The sequence below is a fragment of the Chelon labrosus genome (assembly GCF_963514085.1).
Source record: "Chelon labrosus genome assembly, contig: SCAFFOLD_13_1, whole genome shotgun sequence".
In the NCBI taxonomy this organism is placed as follows: Eukaryota; Metazoa; Chordata; class Actinopteri; order Mugiliformes; family Mugilidae; genus Chelon; species Chelon labrosus.
Window position 1 is genome coordinate 46,104 of NW_028181779.1, and position 20,734 is coordinate 66,837.

At 46.4% G+C, this 20,734-nt stretch overlaps 1 protein-coding gene across 1 annotated transcript in view; it reads right to left on the reverse strand.

Annotated features, from left to right (window-relative positions):
* Positions 1 to 20,734, reverse strand: part of LOC311509693 (transforming acidic coiled-coil-containing protein 2-like) — a gene marked incomplete at its 5' end in the record, with an annotated part of 47,399 nt that overhangs the window by 23,196 nt on the left and 3,469 nt on the right. The window contains 4 exons of the mRNA XM_084575117.1: positions 1,813 to 2,073; positions 5,793 to 6,416; positions 16,076 to 16,308; positions 19,437 to 19,625. Coding sequence (XP_084431243.1) covers positions 1,813 to 2,073; positions 5,793 to 6,416; positions 16,076 to 16,308; positions 19,437 to 19,625 — 1,307 coding nt within the window. The remainder of the gene's footprint in view (positions 1 to 1,812; positions 2,074 to 5,792; positions 6,417 to 16,075; positions 16,309 to 19,436; positions 19,626 to 20,734) is intronic.

Below are 20,734 nucleotides of genomic sequence, written 5' to 3' on the forward strand. Positions count from 1 at the left end.
CACTGTCTGTTAAGCTTAACATAAGGAAGCAGGAAGAAACAGCTTGGCTCTTGAACAAAGGTATTAAAGTCCACCTACAATCACCGCGATTTAAAGGGGAACTACTGTTTTTTACGACCTGGACCTTATTTCTGGAATAAAATACAATCATTTACTCACCCATATAACTTCTGTGTCACTTGTAGTAGTTCGCGATATATTTAGATCTGAGTATATCCATTTAGTGGGAGTGACTGGGGCACCAAAACGCAGCCTCCAAATAACACATTCCCGTTCATTTCACCAATATTTTGTTATCGTACGCTAGTGCTATTCCCCATTGAGTCTGTATGGTTCATCCACAAACTTAAAAATCGGAAAAATCAGCCATGTTGCAAAAAATAAGCAGTAGCAAATTACAGGTAAACAAGCCGACCGTCGCGGGTGCATGCGACGCTCAGAGATGACATCATCCAGGTCAGAAGACATCATCCTGGGTCTGTAGGTCAATCTACAGACTCCGGATGATGATAACAGGTAACTCTGGACTCAATGGGGAATAGCACTAGCGCATAATAACCAAATATTGGTGAAATGAACAAGTTTCACGGCAGATAATGCGTTATTTAGAGGCTGCGTCTCAGTGCCCCAGTCACTCCCATTATATGGATATACGCAGATCTAAATATCTCCCGGCTGACTACAAATGACACAAAAGTTATATGGGTGAGTAAACGGCCGTATTTTATGCCAGAAATAAGGTCCAGGTTGTAAAAAACAGTAGCTCCCCTTTAAAGCATTATAATTTGATTGTTTAAATCGAATCAAAAACAACATGTAAAAACTGTTTCTTGGCTGAGAACAGGCAAGTTCTCAGCAAGCAAAACACTGCAGGAAATTAGCGTGACCAGCAAAGAAACCATCCAGCAAACGCAGGCGTGGGCTTGTAATCTTTGGAGAGCTACACCTGTTTCGAGTCTACAGGCTGAGGCAGAGACATTTAGGAGAGAAACAAGACGGCGCACTTAAGATTCATTTCCTGTATTTGTGTCGCGTGGGTTTCACCACTGCCCCCCGTCCCTTTAGGAGACTAGTGTAAGGACCTGGGTCTGTTCACTGAAGTGAAAGAAGTTCTCTTGCCTCGTACTCCCCCCACCCTAAAAAATGTGAACCATTTTTCACAAGCCTCTATAAAACATTCTGACACCAAAGCGTTTTTCACACAGAAAAAATCGGGAAGAGAACGAGCTCACTTCAGCTCAGATTTACGCTTTCCCAGGATGTCTCTTCCAAAAAAGCGCGAAAAAAAAAAAAAAAAGGGAGCAAAATCAGATCCAAACATTAACTTTGTTATTGTTTCTGCTGTTGCATTGTGTTGACATAAGCAAGCAATAATTTATTACCGCATTTTAGAAAGAGCCCAAGCAGCAGCAATGAGCTATAATAACAAGAACTATTTCTGCAGATGGTAATGTGTCGTCCTCGAGTGCGTTCGTATTTACAGAGTAGATGTGTGAACGGTATCAATCTTCCCACACAACCCATTCCTTTCAGTAAAAATAAGGACACAGAATGGGTAAGAGTATTTTGAGTAGCTGTGAGAATCAGGATCTTAAAGGTAGTTCAGTGTGCCAGGCGTCAGTTTAATGCTGTAATTTGACCTGATTTGTAGGGATAAGGGTATAGCTACTTTTCGTGAAGCAGGCTAAAGAGACTAGTGTCAGCGCTGGTCAAATCTACCGTGATGTCTAAAGGAAGTCACATGTCACATTCGAAAAGAGCTAAATGCGAGTGCTGTATATAGAAGACCGAGAAACGGTGACATGTTCATACCTTAAAGGGACAGGGCAGGGTGCAGAGGCAGGGTGATGGTCCTCACAATCAGAAGGTGCAGGAGGGGAGGCAGGGGCTGGGGGAGGAAGGCAGGGGGATGCAGGCGGGGTTGGTGGAGCTTCAAGGGTGTGACTTTCCTGGGGTGTTGCAGTGAGAGTTGGGAACTCTGGGTGGGCAGACAGAAGGTGGTGCTCGGAGATGGGAGGTGAGGGGGAGACAGGGGCGGGGAGATCCCTCTCGGCCTGCTCAGCGAGGGAGGGCCTGCAGGGGAGGGAGCACAAAACATCACGTAAATAACATCAATGTGACATTTTTGGAGCGCTCGCACTTCATTTTCCGTCACGTTTCGGCACAGACGACGCCCAAACTTACCTCAAAGCGGACAGAGCGCTCTGCTCTGCGCCGTCATCTAAACCTAGAAGTGACTTGAAAAATAAAAAGCTCACTCCAACCATCCTAAGAACGCTTTCTCAACTCCTCTCAACCGTCCCGTGGCACGACAGTCCATGCTTGCTCTACTTGCCGTCTGCAGAGAAGTAGCCTCTTCGAGGGGAGTCTCTGTCATCAGTGGCCACCTGGTGGAGTGGATTTGGACTTGATCCAGGCCCGTCTTATCAGGAGTGGTAGGCTCTCTAATCTGACAGGAAATGCGATGGACGCCCATGCAGCTGTTCCCCACTTGGGGCATGCCTCCTGTTTTAACTCTAAAAATATCCCAGTAGGCTCTTCCACAAAATAGAGCTTCACAATACCTCCATCTACTAAAGGACATGTACAGCGTTCAAGTAAACCGTCTGCTGAGCTCCTTTCCAGCTCCTTTCAGAGCTTCTGAAACAGAGCCCTGTTATTCTCCATCTCTACCCAGTAAAGTCAGAACTTAATAACGTTTAATGAGGGCGTGTGTGCTGTTCTTAAGGGCGCAGCGAGCTACGGTTTACATCTCAACTCTGGTGTGGTTCCCATCATTCCATTACAAAAAGCGCTGAATTCTTTCTAATTGATGCGGGGCGGGCGCATGCAGCGCCGTACAGGAATTTTTATTTGGTCAGAAACTTACACCAGCAGGCCAACGCTATACATGTGTCAGCATCTGAGGCCAACTTGGCACATGCAGCCTGGAAATAGAAACAACCCAGTCACAATATACTTTCAGCAAACTGTTATAAGACTGGCTCCTGCCTCCATAGAGGGGAAATGACAGTTTCGAAGCAAAAAAGTAATCAAGCTGAGGGAGGCGACGCGATTGTTGGGAAATAAGATTACGCTCCAGGACACCGGTGAAGTGTACGGTATAAACTGATCCGCTACCTTTTATATGGAGGCATTTTCAGCTCGGTGCTGCTTCTGGACACGATGAGAATGTAATTACGGCAACACATCACACAGCCATTCATTTCAGTTTTCCTTTACTGCAGGCATTAACACCTGGATGCTGTCTTACACAGTTTTGTACTATTAGTAATTCAGCTGTGTGCAAGGCATTACTCAAGGACACCTCACAGGCAGGTCAAGGCAAGATTTGGTAGTAGGTCGTAAGTATAGTAACATCAAACCTCCGTTTTTTTTACTGCGCCGTATTCACGCCACACACACGTACAAATTTTATGTAATCTACGGGAAACAGCTGGACTCAAACGTCCAGGCAGCGAGGTTTAATGCCAGTCCAGAGCTGTAAATAAAACCAGCTGAAGGAAAGTGCTGCAATGATGGGAGGACCATTTTTGTCCCGCAGCCAAACCCGCTAGCTCACTGTCTTCACACACACACACAACAGAAACCCTGTAAATACTATAAAAGCATACTTTATAAATTAACCAGTTCTCTTCCGCCATTGCTTTGGCACCGATTAAACTATTATCGAGAAGCGTGCTAGAATAGATGACGTCAGCCTCTTCACTCGTGCCGGAGAAAAAAAGGCAAACGAACCTACTATCGCCATGGCAACAGGTCTATTTACAGTACAGTGTGGACTATAGCACATCCTACTCCATATTTATTTAAGAAACATGGATGGGGAATATCCTTATAGCGTAAGACGCTAAATAGTCACAGCTGCTCTGAAGTTTGAGAGGTGAAATGAAAAAATGTTTGATTAAAAAAATAGCTGTTAGAATATTATTTAAAGTCATATATAATACAGCAAGACAGCAAGTGGGCCTTTAAGTTTCGTGGAAGCGCCAAAATCATTTATTAACCCGTGTTAATTTTTAAAAGTCTGCCAGTCATACTGGATGTTTTGGAAAATTCACAATCATTAGCTCCAGAGAAGGAAGCACAACATGCTCCAACCTGTATCATTTTTTTTCAACGGAAGGAGGAACACTGTTTATTTCGCAACTCTGTTCAGGAAAAGGCTCCTGTCCTTTCGTCTTTCTACGTCCCTCCACCCATCTGGTGAGGTCAGCAGAGGCAGGGCGTAATTAGCGCGAGTTACCTACGGACCATCTGCTGCGAGCACCTGGAAGGACTTACTGCACACAAACATTTACTGTAGACGCACACATGCTGAGAAAAAACAGGGCTGCTACTTTCTGACAACTCACCCAGACTTCAGCCAGTGGATGAATCCATCACGCGACTTCAGAGGGAACTACAATCAACGTCTGAATCTTCTGAGAGTTTACTGTACTCCGAAACAGTCCCGGTCCTTCTCTCCTCTGACTGCGGCTCCGGCCGACTCTGTCATGCACACTCACACCACAGCACATGCTCAAGTGTTTCCCTGAACCCTGGCTTTTGTTCCACTCTGTCTGGTCTGCGCAAATGACTTCAGAGGGGCTGAGTGCCTGCCCAAATTCCTCCCACTACAAGCTTCAGTTCACAAAGCCGCACAGACTGAGCAGGACTGACAGCTAGGACAGCCTCTAGGGGCGGAGGCAAAAAAAAAAACACATGTACACACAGATATCTTCGGCCGTCCCATTCCTGCCTCTGCCACATGTATGGAAGGGTTACTATATCATTTCACGGAAACCAGGTGGAAACACCACTGTTGTTGTTCCTCTTTCCTACTCTGAACCAAGCTGCATGTCTCCAACAGCAGTGACGGGACAAGTGTTGAGACTGACAGGCAGCAAGTGCTGCTCTGGCATGTGGGATGGCTCCTCGGCATGCGGCAGGAGAGAGTGACAAATATGGGAGATATCAGGGAGAAGGAAAGGAATGGAAATAATAGGAGATTAAATGCTTCAATGTGCATGTTTTCGTCAGTAAAAGAACGAAATATATGAGAAGTTAGTTGAGCAAGAGCTCTTAAAATACTAACATAAATACCCGCCTGGAGGTGGAACCAGACGACACGCAAGTTTATTATGTGTATTTAACTCAGCCAGAAATTTTAACAACATAAAGGGTTCACTGCCATTACATCAACCACTACAAATCCGCGGGACCCCGGCTCATTTGTCCAATCAGACACCGTTAAACCGCTGCAGACAGAAACAACCCGCCAGACGACCTCCAAGTGTCTGAAAGCCAAACAAAGCCACCGAGGGGAACTCTCTCCAAGCGCATGGAAATCCATTTTAAAAGTGTGACGGACAGGGCAGGACAGTGTGTGTGTGTGTGTGTGAGCTGTAAACCACATGTCCCCCCTGAGATTTTCCAAAATAACGTTTGCTGCAGTGAAAATTGTCTCTGATGCGTCACTGAAAAGGAAATGTTGTGATATATTTTAGAGAAGGGATCAGGTCTAAAGCGTGGATTGCAAATCATTCTGATGTGGTTTCCTGTTGGAAAGTCACTTAACCACAAAAAAAACTTAGATTTCAGTCAGTTAGGGATTACAAGGACACGATTTCCTAAGTGCAGACCTCATATATGAGCTGTAAAAGTTGGTAGCTGCCTTCTAGAGAAACTTTATGGTTTACTCAAACTGGTCATTTACACCATACAACAAGTATCAGGACAATAAATGGAAATGATTATCTTCCCCGTGAAAATAACATTTTAAATGACTTGTTTTTACAAAGATGACTCACCAACTCTCCTGTAGCTCTGCAGTAGGATTCTCAACTGTTTCTGTCGCTGCAGTTTTCTCAGCTGGGACTTGAAATGGCTCCACAGGTGGGATCTCTGCTGGTTTTTCCACTAGCTCCTCTGGCAGCTCACTGACCAGCTCCTTCTTTGGTTGCGGGGGCTCTGCTTCTGGTTCTTCATCCTTTGTTGGTTCTATGGATTCAATCTCATTTGGTTCGGTTGGTTCTGGGATCTCTTCTGTCCTTTTCGTTGGTTCTAAGACCTCAGCCTGCTCCTCTGATTCTTCTGTAGAACTTACTGGCTTCCTAAACTCTTCTGGAGGCTCTTCTTCTTTCTTGTTTGCCCCTGAAAGCTCGTCTTTTATCTCTTCTTCTGGGAGCTTTACTTTTGTGCTTTGTTCTGGTTTGTAAAGCTCTGCTGCTTGTCGTGTTGGTTCTGGGAGATCTGCTGCCTTTTTCAAAGGCACAGGAAGGTCTACTGGCTTCTTCAGAAGATTTAAAGATGGGATTTCTGTTGTCTCCTCAGCTGCTTGAACCTCTGGTGGGATCTCCTCTTGTCTCGGAGGAGCACACTCCTCAGTGGGAGTGAGAAACTCTAGCTGTGGAGACTCCAGAGATGGGAGGGGTCTGGAAAAAAAACAATAAGAAGAGGGGGGTTGGTGGATTTGTTGGTTAGTTTACAGCACATGCTCAAGGAATGACTGACAAATCACAAATGTGTGTGTTTACCGGGGCATGCGTCACTACAAGACGGGAGTATATGCGCGTATGTGTGTGTGTGCAGAAGTACTGTAGGTATGCTTGTGTTGTGTTGCAGTGTGTTTTGTGGGAGAAAGCGTCTCATTCTTGCCCTGGAGACCAGGCACGATGTCACAGCTGATGTCACCCCTTTGAATATAAAGGGCTGCATTACATCCACCAGAGTTCAGCAGACGCAGTCATCTGACCCGAGCTCCGGTTGATACAAAGTGCAGCTCTGTGTTTACCTCCTCATTCATATTCATTGTCACACTGCTCCTCGAAATAACACTCCAAATGAACATGGCGTTACCAGAATGCTAAGATATCTGTCTGAGGCCGATTCATAATCCTTTTCTCTCTTCTTCCTTCCTCTCTATCCTTTATCTTTGTCACGAACTTGAGCAGATCATGTGTGACAGCGTGCTAACGTGCTTGCTAACGTGCTACTCTGTGTACGCATTAAGCCGTCGCCATTATGACCTCCTCTGACGTTTTACACCTTTTTTAATCACCCTTAAGATATTTCGCTCATGTAAAAAATTTCAAACGCACACATGCTCTTGTTGTTTACCTTGAGGTCTCCACTGTGTTCACTTGTTCACTCTGAGAGTGGGACGCGGCTTCTTTTAGCGCCCTTATCCAGCTTGTATCTGGTTCCTGGGCTGTTACTCCAGGAGCGGGACACTCTGACACATCAGCAGCCTCTATGTTCACGGACACTTGTTCAACAGGAGGACTGCAGACAGGAGCTTTTTCGGGGGATTTTGCTTCATGCTGAGAAGCAGCAACAATGGGGGTTGTCACAATATCATGCCGGGGCTCTGACAGTAACACCTGATCATCCGGTACTGGGGCCACAGTGGAGGTTGATGAAAAGTCTTCCTGGCACTTTGACAATAAATCAGACTTTAAATCAGTTTGATCGTTGCCTATTTCTGCTGCCTTGTTAACAACAACGCTCCCCTCAGAGGGACAAACAGATGTCTCCGAGCTGCCTGACGCCTCGCTTTGAATGAGGCCTGCAGCTTTGACTGACACCAAGCCACTGTCTTCTTTAGCATTCCCGGTTAACTTTACAGCCTCCTGCTTTTCTATTCCTTCACTGTCCCTTACTTTAATCTCACTTTGTTCCCCTCCCTGGCTGCTAACTTTCTCTCCGTCCAACGCTGCTTTATCTTCTTTTGTGTTCACCTCAACGTCAGAGCCTTTTATGGGCGCTTGTACCACTGGGCTTCTTTGTGTGGCTAAAGTTTCATTGGAGCTCTGTTGCTCAAGAGGCACGCACACTGTATCCTGAATTTCACACTCCCCACTTTCACTAATGCTGCTGCTGCTTTTCGTGGCCGTGGCAGCTCTGAAAGCCTTTTCCCCACTTCCTGGTTGCCCAGTAGGATCTGGCAGAGCGCTGAATACCTTTGTATGAATTTCTTCAGCCTGCTCTGCACTTGGCATTATGGGTGTATCAGTGTCCTGACTATGTGCGCTGGCCTTTGATGAAGCTGAGATTTGGGGAGGAGAGCTCTCATGCTGCTGTGAAGCAGACTGAACAGATACAGCAGTGTTCTTTGACGTGCCAGGTTCACCATATTGGTCTTGACAGGCAGATGATATGTGACTTTTTTGCTGACCTTTACCATCCAGATCACTCACAAACTCGTCGTCAGGCATTAAATCTGCACCCCTACCTCCCCCTAACCCGGGGATTTCCTTTACGTCTATCTCCTGTGTTGTCTCACCTACATGAGAGCAAGCTGTTACTATCTCTATGTCACCTGAGGCATTTCTCTCAGCCGTCATACCCGTCTCATTTAAATCAAGGTGAGATGGCACCCCATCAACCCCTGGTAAAGCTCCCTCACTTTTATCTGCACCCATCACTCCTTCACTACCAATTTTGTCGTCACCCATCGGCTCCTCTTTGCTTCCCGCCTGACTCAAACTCCCAACAGACACATCTCCTTCCTCTGCCGCCCCTTCCACTCCCTGAACCAGTGCTTGGGTCTCACTGTCTGTCTTTTCTCCCCCCTCCAGACAGCCACCTGACAATTCCTCTGTGGGATGTCTGGACCCCAGACGCTGTGGCGGCTGCTGCTGCCGTTGCTCCTGTTGCTGAGCAAAACAGTCGGGTTCGGGTGCGGACTGCGATTGGCCAGGAGCTACGCTCGAATCTGGTGCAGAGTCAGAGCTGCATTCCAGTGTCGCTGCCAGAGTTTGGTGCAAATTCTGGTCATAAACAGTCTGAGGTTCAGTGCTTGAGTCAGCACGCAGCACGTCTTCAGATGCAGGTGTGCTGGTAGATAAGGAAGACGTTTCCCTTAATGGCGACTCAGTCTTTTGTACTTTATGTTTAAGTGGTGGCTGCAGGGCTCCAATTTCCTTCACAGCTTCTTTATCTGTTCCATTACTCTCTTGTGGTGTTGTGCCTGTCTTTCCTGTGTGCAGCGTGCTGCTCTCTGCTGCTTCCTTTTGATTATCCATTGTTTCCTCACCAGCTTGTTCCTTTTTCTCGTCAAGCAGCACCGAGGTCTCGTCGCCCACTTTGTGTTTTTCTTTCACATTTTCTTGTGTAATTTTACTATAAGCCTCATCGGTGGGCAAGTCAGAGCTGAGTGGGCAGCTGGCATTTATGAGGTCATCCCTAATGGATGCTTCACAAATAACAGGTTTAATGCCAATAGAGTCTGGCTCAGCATGAGTTAGAGAAATTGCATTATCAGATTCACCCTTTGCCTGAACATCATCTGCACCAGGGGGCAGATTTTCCACTTGTGAAAAGGGAGTTACAAGATTATTGGTAACAGAATTCCCAGCTAGAGACTCCTTAACATCATTTCTTTCCTCCACGTTTGGACAAATCTCATTTGCTTTAACATCGCTGCGTTCCAGATCCTTTGCTAAACACACTCGTGCCAAATCCCTGCCTTCCACCTCTCCGGAGACGTTGGTGCTGTCACCGTCGGTACTGTTGTTATCTGTCTGCTCAGGAAGGGATACATCACTGTCATTAATGAACTCCAAATGACTCAACATCGGGCCAGGAGGCTGCAGCACAAAAGCAGGATTACTGGCAGAACTTGATTGGTCAGTGGCTGTCACGTCTGAAGTCAATGATTCTTTCTTTGTCAGATCAGTAGAGTCAATTGTTGACTCAAGCTGGTCACTGGGATCTGTGCTGACTAGTCCACTAGGAGGTGTCTCATCTAACTGGGTGGGGGGCGGATGACTGGGAGCAGAGTGGGTTGCACAGGTCAAGGTCACAGATTCAAGTTTTGATTTGGGGTCATGATCAGCATGAAGCTGCCCGACAGAGAGCTCAGTAGAGACATCAGTTAAAGGCTGGCAGGAAACATCGTCAACTGGAAGCACAAAACTAGACGAGAGATCACGCTGGGTCCCTTCTTTTTCTTCCAGATTGACTGAACTATCACTTATTAAAGGCGACTCACGAGGCTGTTCACTCTTAACTTCGTCTTTAGATTCAGTGGTTAACATATTAATATCCTTATCCTTAGGTAAACGCTCATATACAGCACCTGTTTCCGTCTCTTCTTGCTCTGTCACCTTTGCTGTCGCCTCTTCAACTTTTAGATGCTCAGTATCAGAAATGACACTTCCTGGTGTTTGTAAAAGGTCAAAAGACGCTTTATTACCAGTCTGATTGTTCTCAACAGGACATGGAAGTTGTTTTGAGCTGGCCTCAGTCACCGGCTGTACATCTACAGTGTTTGTCTCCAAGTTGTCATGACCTGAGTGATCTACAGCAGAGCTCTCCTTGGTGTCTTTATTCCCCATATCCCCTTTATCCAACTGTACACCGGCCTGTGGCTTTGGAGAGTCAGCCGAGCTCCGTATTGCTGCATCATCCTTAGTGAGGACTTCTGGCTTCTTCAAGCTGAGAAAGTCTGGAAAGGTGTAGCTAGCCTCAACAACGGGATACCGCAGGCTCTCGTGAACAGTCAGCGGCGGCAAAGAGGCGCAGTCTAAAGCCGTCCCTGGCATGTTCCTGACATCCACAGAAGAGCTGCCCTTTCCCTTCACATTGTCTGCAAAGTGAACTCTGTTGTTACCTCTAGCGCTGTCACATAAATACACACCCACTCCAGACATAGCAGGGCTGCCGCTGTTGCTCTGGATATGAGCTTCGACTTGGAACTCAGCTGCACTGTCGGCGCTCCTTACTTCTGTTGTGCTACCGGGTTGAACTTGTTGATTGTTGCTTGCTTGTTGCTTTACTGGGATTTGCTGTGAAGTAGTCAAAGGCTGAGGTGAGATTGAAGGCAGGAACACTTGGCTGTAGTTTGTTTCCGTGACGGATGACTCCTCACGAGTGCGTCCCAGAGACGACGCTTCCTCTGAAATCAAGTTTAGTTTGAGATCAGCCCTTATTCCTCCATTCGCGCTGCTGGAGCTCTGTGCAGTTGGAGTAGGGAGAGGTGCAGCGCTACTCTGCTCCTGGCAGGGGTGAAGGAGACGGTCCTGTTCGGCGCAGATGCTCTCAGTGACGGTTGCCGTCGGCTCACTCTGTGACTTCAGCTGTGACTCGGCAACATCAGTGGGCGGACACGTTTCAGTCTTGTCTGATGACACCCCAGTAGCAGAGCTTTGTGGCTGGCTGAATGAACTGTGCACTCTAGCCAGTCCTCCTTTCTCTCCCACCTCCTCTCCTCCTCCTCCTCCTCCTCCTCCTCCTCCTCCTCCTCCTCCTCCTCCCTCTCCTGCTTTCTCCGATCCAGCAGCTCTGTGATCCTGACAATCAGGACCAGTGAGTAGCCCAAGGGGAGAAGTATTGATATATGCCTCCAACCGGAGTGGCTCCTTCTCTGCTTCTCCCTCCTCGGCTGGCGAGATCTCCGTATCTGAAATGCGCACCGTCGTCTCCGTCGGTCCCTTAATTTCAGTCTCTGCCGAGTTGTGTGGCATTTTGCTGCTGCAGCTTTTCTCACAGGCAGCCTGTCCCTCTTTGGCTGAGAATGCAAGTGAGCATTTTCCCTGTGAACCGATTAACGGGAGCTGAGGAGAGCTGCCCAGGAGTTTGTCTCCCTCTCCATCGGCAGCGCAGAGGCACTTTTCTATTCCTATGAATTCTTTTTCTCCTACTCCTTTCTCACTCTCTGAAATCGCTCCACTAGCCTCCCTCTCCAGTGAATCACGCCTCACGCTTTCTCCCTCTCTCTTGCTTTCTATCACTTCTGGCAGTGTGGGTGTTGTCAGTGGCAACGCAGCAACCACCATTAAAGCCTGTTCAAGGGCACTTTCCACGCTACTCTCTCCCACACAAGTTGTGCTGTCAGAGAGTGGGCTCTGATCCTCCTGCGTGAGTATTTTTGCTCCTGTGGTAACTACAGCCTCCTCTGTTTGTGCATCTGATATCTGATCACTGGGAGCAGCTGGGTCGATAGCAGCAGTTTGGACGAATGTCGTGGGTGTCTTTTGGTTGTCAGTTTCACCTCCGGTTACTTGTGGCCCCATGCGATCCATGGAACTTGGTGCATCCTGGTTATGTGACTGATGAGGCCTCTGTGAAAGAGTCTCATTGGACACAGGTGAAGAGGCTGAGGCAGTAAGATGATCCGGCCTGCTGTGAGGGGATGATAGTGGGGGGCTGGAGATGGGTTTTCCCTCAGGACTCAGCTGCTGCTTGTAATCAATGCTATTATCAAGCTGTTCCCCGCAAATCACATCCTGTGCTTCTGACACTGATTCAACATTCGCTAGAGGATCTGTGTGATTTCCTGTATTTAGGAGGGGCGCAGCCTGCTCTTCATTTTCAGACTGTGCAACTGTCTTTGCGGCGCTCTTCTCCGTCTTTTTCTTTTTCCTGTGTTTCTTTTTCTTTGCCTCTTTGTTCTGCTCAGTTGGTTTGTCGCTTGCAGAACCCGTCTGTTTTGCAGCTTCTGACTTATTCTCCACCGTGTGATCGTCCGTTAGGGTCTGTGCCTCTGACCTCAGCTCTAATAACGTACCTTTACCCGTTAACTGAGCGCTACACTCTGATGAATCTATAACTGAATTATCGGTATTAGTTTCAACTGTACAAATGTTTATCTCATCACTTTGGTTTTCCTTTGTTGTGTTTGCAGTCTCTGTTATTGCCACCAAGGATTTTTTCCTATCCACTGTATTACTCTCCTCAGTAGCTGGATCAAAATGTCCTTCACTTAAATCCTTTTTCTGTTCATTGAACACAGCATGTTCTTTAAATGAATCTGTTCCTATTTCTAATCGTATGCACGGGGGCGTTTCCTTCGGTTCATCTGTCTCGGTTTCTTTCTTTGGCTCAATCTCTCCACATTCATCCAGACTCTGAGTTACTTTTGTCTCCCCGTCTGTCTCTTCTGTCCCTGCGCTATCCTCAGTGCCCAGTATGTAATTCCTGAAACTAAACACAACTGTATCGTGCTGACTGTTTGCTGCCTCACAGTTTCCATGTGTACTCTCGTTTCCATGGCCCCCGTTGCTATGCCCCGGCTGGACCGTGATTGGAGGCAGCGACGATGACTCACTAGACTTATTAACCGTCCCTTCTCCAGTCGTCTTCCCTACATCGTTAACTGTCTCAGGCACAGTCGGGCTGCGGCGCTCTGTGGGAGTGAGCATGCCCAGGGATGCCATTTGCTCTTCACATTCCTTGAAGGCTTCTTGGAGCTCCCAGTCTAAGACAACGGACGAGGAAGGGGTCAGGGGTCGGCCGCCCGTGTAAGGTGTGGCAGCAGGCCGAGGTGATGGCTGGACATCTGTGATAGCTGGGTCGCAGCCATGAGGCCTGGGGCGAGGGTGGGGTGACAGAGTTAGGACTCGGCAGGCGGACAGCTGCTCATTCCACGATGCCACAGAGCGCTGCCGTTGGCAGAGTGGAAGCCCATGCACAGGCACAGCACTCAAAAATGTACAAAGGCACAACCACACACAGGCTCCCTCAGAAGAATTATCAGCTGTTTGTGCAAATCTGTTCGTGCACACCAAAACACACACACACACTGTTTATGTGGGCATTACACTAAGCAGCATTTGTGCACATTTCCCCATTTTTTGCTAACCTTTTAAGCCTTAAAATATGATAAGGTTTCATTATATTTGGCGTGACTGTCCAACAGTAGTTTAATTCAAAGATTTAAATTTGCTTTGATATATTGAAATTATGAACAATTGCTTTCATATCTCTCAATAATTGCTTATCTTACAAAACAGTTTTTTGTCAAGCATAGTGACTATTATGACCAAATGCTACATACACCAATCAGGCATAACATTATGACCACCTTCCTAATATTGTGTAGGCCTCCAAAACAGTTGTGACTCATCAGAGAATGGACATGAGCCTTCTGAGGGTGTCCTGTGGTGTCTGGCAACAGATTGTTGTCAGTGGGGGCCTTTGGGTCCAGTGGGTTGAGGGGAGGGACCTCTGTGGATCATCCCACAGATACTTGATCAGTTTGGGATCTAGTCAATTTGGAGGCCAGGTCAACACCTTGTGCTGCTTTTCATGTTTTTTAGTTGTTCCTAAAGTGTTTTTGTGTGTGTGCCTGTGTCAGGCTGCATCCTGCTGGGGATGGCTGCTGACATCAAGGAGTGTCATTGCTATGGGGTGGGGGTGGCTGGTCTGGTCTAGGTTGGTGCTACATGTCTAAGAAACATGCACACGGATGCCTGGTCCAAAAGTTTCCCAGCAGAACATTGTATTGTCACAAGATAGTCAGTGTTATTAACTTGTCCTGTCATAATGTTATGGCTGATCAGTGTAGATCATATTATATTTAGTAATCAAAACAAAACAAATGCAGATGCTCCCGTGAAACCAAATGTGACCCCACCCTGAAAAAACACTCCTTAAAGCGCAGAACTAACAGGACTGAGCAGTCTGGCTTGCACTTGGTCATTCAGCTGTATATATGCTGAGTCACTTCTTAGCCATTACCTGGCTTTACAGGAAGATGCTGTGATATCATCTTGAGCTTCAGTCTGTCTGAGTGTATAGATCCACCATCATTATCTAGTTATAAAGATCCAACCGCTCTATTTGTATCCAATAACCTACAGTCATTCTCATAACATCCTCTGGTATCGTGCCCTAGAAAACGTCATATGTCATAATCCATTTTTCCAAAAAATTCGTGCACAAATAAAGTGAAAAGTTAACAAATGTTTTGCAAATTCCTTGTAAACACAGCCTCCGCCCGCATAAACCGAAAAAGAAAAACAGACTAAACCTTTCACAGCTGACAAGTTTTGTTTAGCTTGTTATGCAACAAGCCGTTGCCTGCCTCTAGCTACTGTTACCTGAAGTGGAACTGACTGTTTTGTGTCTAGTCCTGTTACTCTGCAGCTTTAAAAGGCTGGAGCTTTACCTTTTTTTTTTTTTATTTGTCCAGCACTTTGACTACTGTGAAAGTGAACGTTTGCACAGTACTTATTTTAATTTATAGTTTCACGTCAAACAAAAATAATTACACCGCCGCAGTGAGTATGAAGCCTTCAGAACACAAATTAGTGCAATTAACTCCAGAGCCCAGACAAAGGCAAAGCAGGCTGCCAGGCGACACTTGAGGCACAACAGATAATTCATCCACGGACGAGAAAGCAAATCACCACACGTCAAAACCAGGCCTGCTCCGACGGGCAACACCACAGCAGTCGTATCCATCACACTCCACGCACAAGTTAAGAGCGTTACATCATCCTGTCTTCTTCTTGTTACACTCCATGCTCCCTGATTTTACTCCGCATCGACCACCACTGCCCCCCTCCCCCCCATCATGCTGAGTCTACGTGGTACCTTGTGTCTAGAACCACCAGTGGCCGACTGACTTCCATGTGATGCTGCAGGCCCGCCAGCAGGGGGTTCACCTGCTCACATTTCCCCTCACCTGAGCTAGTCTGAGTTCTGCCAACACAGACCCAGGCACGCACACAAAGAAACGCAAACACACATTCACACGTCGAGCAAATCAATATCAAATTAGCTTTCACCTTGACGGAATGAACTCACGGTCATAAATGAAGAAAATATCCATATCCAGTGCGTCATAATGTGACATTTTACTAAGCCTGAATCTTCCACCTAATATTTCTGTGGTAATATATGATTTTATTAATATATGCATCTAATGCAAAGAGACACACACACTGTACTTTTATCAGCAAAGCAAACAACTGACATTTCTCAGCCTAAAGTGAAGTCCCGTTGTTCACATATTTTCTACATGTTTTCAGAGGAAAACTAGACTTTGGATTCCTTCTATAACAGCTGACCGTCACCATCAGATTAAGAATAATAAATCAGAGTTGTTGACGTAGAGAGATTACATTTAAATTGGCAGATTGTGAAAAAATGAGTCTTAACCAACACAAAAATGTCTGTGGTGAAAGAAAAATACACTCTCTGTGGAGAAATCAGTTGCACAATATCACAAAGTGGGAATTCAACTCCCTTCTAAGGTCACATTAATGTAAATTATTACGTTTTTTGGTTTTCAACTTAGGCAAGTAGTCAGTGTAATGGGATGGAAACGCAACCGCATGTGTGTGTGTGTGTCCCCTCAACTCACCCGAACGAGGACTCCCAGATGTTGAACTCGCTGCCGAAATCTAAACTGGGCAGCAGGTCGTGAGGAAACTCCAGCTCCTCCTTGTCCTCCTGGTCTGTTTCTGCTGCTGCACCTACGCTCTCCTCCACTCCGGTGATGACCGGGACGTCCGGGAGCAGGGGCTGAGACAGGCCGGTGGACACTTCCGTCAGCAGCGTTGTGTCGTCTCTCTGGGTCTCAGAGTGGGCTCCAGTCTGTGGGGCAGTGAGGCACGGTCAGTAGCTGTCTGTTTGCCTGTGTACTCCAGCGTGTATTTAAACAAGAGTGAGCAAGCTGCAGGTAAACACAGCAACACCCACAGATTAATGCTCAAAGCCATCACACAAACAAACAGCTCCACCCATGTGTTAAACTATTAAGCAAATTGTTATTTGTATAAGGTAAAGGCCACAGTGCCCTCCCCCCCATCCCCAGTCCTACCCTCAGAAAGAGATCTTTGCCTCTCAGCTTGATTTTTTTGAAAAATGATCAAAGCATTCAGAACACAAAAAGCAGAAGCATGTGTGTAACCAAAGCTAATCTCCAACACTAGACACTTGAAAAGTTATTATAAGTTAAGTTCGGGAACACCGTCCCCATCCCTCTCTTTTCTTTTCTTCCTCTTCCATCTTTCATTACAGGAACCAGGAGGACAAGAAAGCTTTCTGAGACGCTTCCTAAAGCTTGTTACTTACTCTGCGAGAAGCAAGAAATTTGTTCTCCTTCCCACGGCTGCGAGAACAATAAAAAAAGTTCGTTTTGGCCAGGTAATTTATACTCTAGTGGGAAAGTCCTCACGGGGCCCTCCCACTGCAGCATACGTCATTGTGGGATGACGAGAGGCACTTTTGTTGAAGACCTTGTCCGTCGGATCCCAGTGTTCATTCAGTATACACACCCACACTCAGTCTGTCTATCTATACCAAGGAGAGATTAGCATTCCGGAGCTAGCTAGCTGCTAGCCGCTAGCATTTCAGCATCAACCGTGCTCACTTCCAATTTCTGACCAATCATAAAACAGTAACCACACAAGAAAAAAGCTCTGCCCGGTCGATGTGTCAAGAACAAGCTGAGAGAACTCCCAAATTCCCAAACAAGACCCGCAAGAACAAAGTGACCTCATTTTGTTCTCCCTAGGAGCGAGAACAAATTTCTCGCTTCTTGCAGCGCATGTAACAGCCTTAAGTCTCACTCCGTTGCTTCCTCTACATCTACATACCATGATCCATCTACACATTCCTCACCTCTCTTCCCTTCAACCCTTTCATCCTTCCATCCATTTCCCTTAACGTCCTGTCGACAAATAAATCTCCTTGCATCTATTAAGGTGTAGCCTGTATACCAGCCATTAAAGCAACAGCCAGCAAAAAGCAAAGAAACAAACAATGCAAAACAAGTTTAGCAATGACTAGCGGATGCTGTGACTACAGGTGTGACCACATTTTTAGCAGGACTAAGTTGTCCTGAAATGTTTTAAATTTCGAAATCTAGGTTGGGCCTTTAATTGAAAAATGTATTATGTGCAAAGGAAGTCTAATTCTCTTGTCACCTCCTAATGTTTTCTTGCACTGTTCACGACATGGGTGTAGTCTCTCCGACTTTGTATACATGCTAAGTGTAGTGTAAAATCATTAATGTACGGTGTTTTGTGTTTTTTTTCTTCTCAGGGTGTCAAATACAAATAAGTGTAAACAGACAAAATGAAAAACCAGTTTTGCTGGATGACGATTGGCGTCATAACACATGTGGTTCATCCTCAGAAAGCAATTAAGGCGTCTCTCGATGTCAGCCAATCGCTTCCCTGAACAACAATCTTCTCATCTGTCTTCCTCCCTCTTTTTTTCAATCCGATCCAACCACAGGCCACGACACTTCAGCAGTTTCTCCCGCATGGACTGCTCAGTTGACGGAATGTGTTCGTTTATTCCACCCGCTGACATATAAACCGAGGTGTGCAGGTGCAGTCAGACGTGCACTTGCACGGACGCATGCAAATTATTCATGCAAACGTTTCGCGCGTCCGGAATACAATTCTTGATTTGTTGTGTGAGTATACTGTAGCGAGATTACGTTATACCGCGGTGTCCTCTGAGGATGTGCTGAGATTCAGAATTGAAGAACTTCATTCATTATTTATGGACCAGTAGTAGACAGCGTGCCTGCACACAAGCAGAGGTGACTATGATGACAAGGAGAACATGAGGGGGAACTCAATTCTTAAAAAACACCTTCTGCACATTTAGTTTTACCTGGTATTCACTGCTACATTAATCTAGCATATAATGATAAAATTAAAATGTTTTACCCTTCCAAGACTACAAAAGACCACCTCTTGCCCTAGTTTCCATGATACAGGAGTCTGAGTCACTGGCCTCACCTGTGTCACCACTACAAAGACCCTCCTTTGTGCGTCACATTCAGCCCAGATGGACAATCTCCTTTCTCTCTTATTTGCACAAACATAAAGCGTTAAAGTCTTGAGCGTAACGGGCCTTTTTCAAACGCATTTCACAAGAATGGCGTCGTGCCACATTAGGCTATTTTTAAATGCCCTAATTTAGATTACTCACGCTATGTTGCGAACATAAAACGTTAGAGAACCGCAGAGAAAAATAAACTGAACCCAGAAAAAGAAGTGCAGCATGCATGGGTGTAACTCTGAAAGCCTGTGATCTCAATACTGAACTTTTGTCCACACTTTAACTTATGAAGCCACGGTTATACATACGTGATGTTGACGTGTCTTGGGTTTCCTGTTTCCTGTCTGAAATCTCTAACCTTTGTTACCAAGACCAGCAAATGTCAGAGTGGAAACTGTGAAGGTATGATGACACTCAACCACTCCATTGATATAAACTCCAAGGGAAGAGCACCAGTTGGCAGAGCACGTCCACGTTTACTACAGCCCTCGTTCAGCATCTTATTGGCTCTTTAAATGGCCATTAACAGGGGTCATCGTGCGACCGTGTGGAAGCTCAGTGAGGTGGAAAATCTCACCCGTCGTTTCAGTTGGCCTGACCCCCACGCACAGAGCACTGCCTGTTATTAATTAACCCGCAGCAACACAACAGAAAGCAAGCAGAGGTTGCCTGGAGACTGCTGCTTGTCCGACAGCCAGCAAGTCACACTTACTGTTAATTCAGTGTGTCAGTGCCCATGTGCTGACAGAACTTTAATGCCTAACACATGACTGCTGTAAACAGGAGAGAGCTAAAGCTTAACCAGGCCCTCTCCTAGTCACACAGATGAGAAGCAGATCCGCTGTCCCGAGTAGAAAAAACACACTACACCTATCTCCTCTGATTACAAGTTTCATCCCATTTAAAGTCTGTGTTGCACTTACCCAGCGGCGTGCTCCACCGTGCTGCCTGAAGGTGACTCTACAGTGCAGTGCAGCTCCTCTGCTACCCTTGTACCATGCCCACTGAGCAGGCTGCCTCTGCAGGGCTCTGTGTTTTGATAGGGGCAGACGACGACACAAACATGCTGCAACACATGCTGCTGACGCTCCCTCCCTTCTCCTGTACTGACTCAGCTAACCTCCTCCTCCTCCTCCTCCTCCTCCACTCCACAGTCCTGATGTCCTCTAATCAGCTGCTGCCGCTCCCCTGTTAAATTTCCATGAGCTTCCTGTGTTTCTTGCAGTGTGCGTGTGCGCTCCAGAAACACTACACTGTCATGCACTGACAAACAGAGTGCCGCTTGGTGCTGAGACTGACTGACTGACTTGACTGGGCTGGCCCACAGAGAAGTGCCGAGCATTCTCCTCCCCCTGTACTGTAAACTCCCTCCACTCAGCTCTCTTTCTATCCACTCCTTTCTTCCCTATCCAGCTCTGTTTTGCCCCCCTCCCACCTTCTTCTCTTGCTGCTGTGTCTTCATGCTGCATGCACTGACTGACAGTGCCTCTGCAGGTGAATGCTGGGAATTAGGCCAAGGGTCGGGCCTGCAGTGACCCCCTGGGAGAGGATCAGGTTGCAGACCAAGAAGCTTCAGTTACACGGGGTTACACATACACACAGAGAGAGGCGGCGATGCTTTATGAAAGCTCCCTCCTCGTTCAGCTGTGACCCCTCAGAGACGCTAAGGTGCAACATCCTCACCACTTCCATCACCGCACATTTTCACATAGCTTCACTCCATGCGCATCAGTAAACTCAATATTTCTGGGGGATCTTTGATTTACATGAATGAGGAATGTTTTAATCACAAGTTGTCCACATTTAACGATGGTAACAAAAGGAAAGGCAGCTTTAAAAGTCAGGTGCAGCTTTAAAATTTGTAATGATGAATGTTGCACAGCTAAGTACTTTAAACACTTTATGGGCAGGTCTATAAGCAATAAAAACATCGGTTTCGTAATTACTGTAAAAGGACTCATATAATATCTCACCCAACAGCTCATATAAAGCAGATAATATCTAAGATGTGCACAGGCAACACTGTGCACAAACAAGACTTGTACCTGTAAGGAGTCATTTTCTTTTTCCTGAGGTGGAAACAGAACAATATTTTCTGGAGCGCCCTCTTCTGACTGTAATGGGGAATGAAATAATTCAACAAGAGATTTTCAATGAAAACACTTAACTGCACAGTATGAAGAAGCCGTGCACATGACCAGTACACACACATATATATATA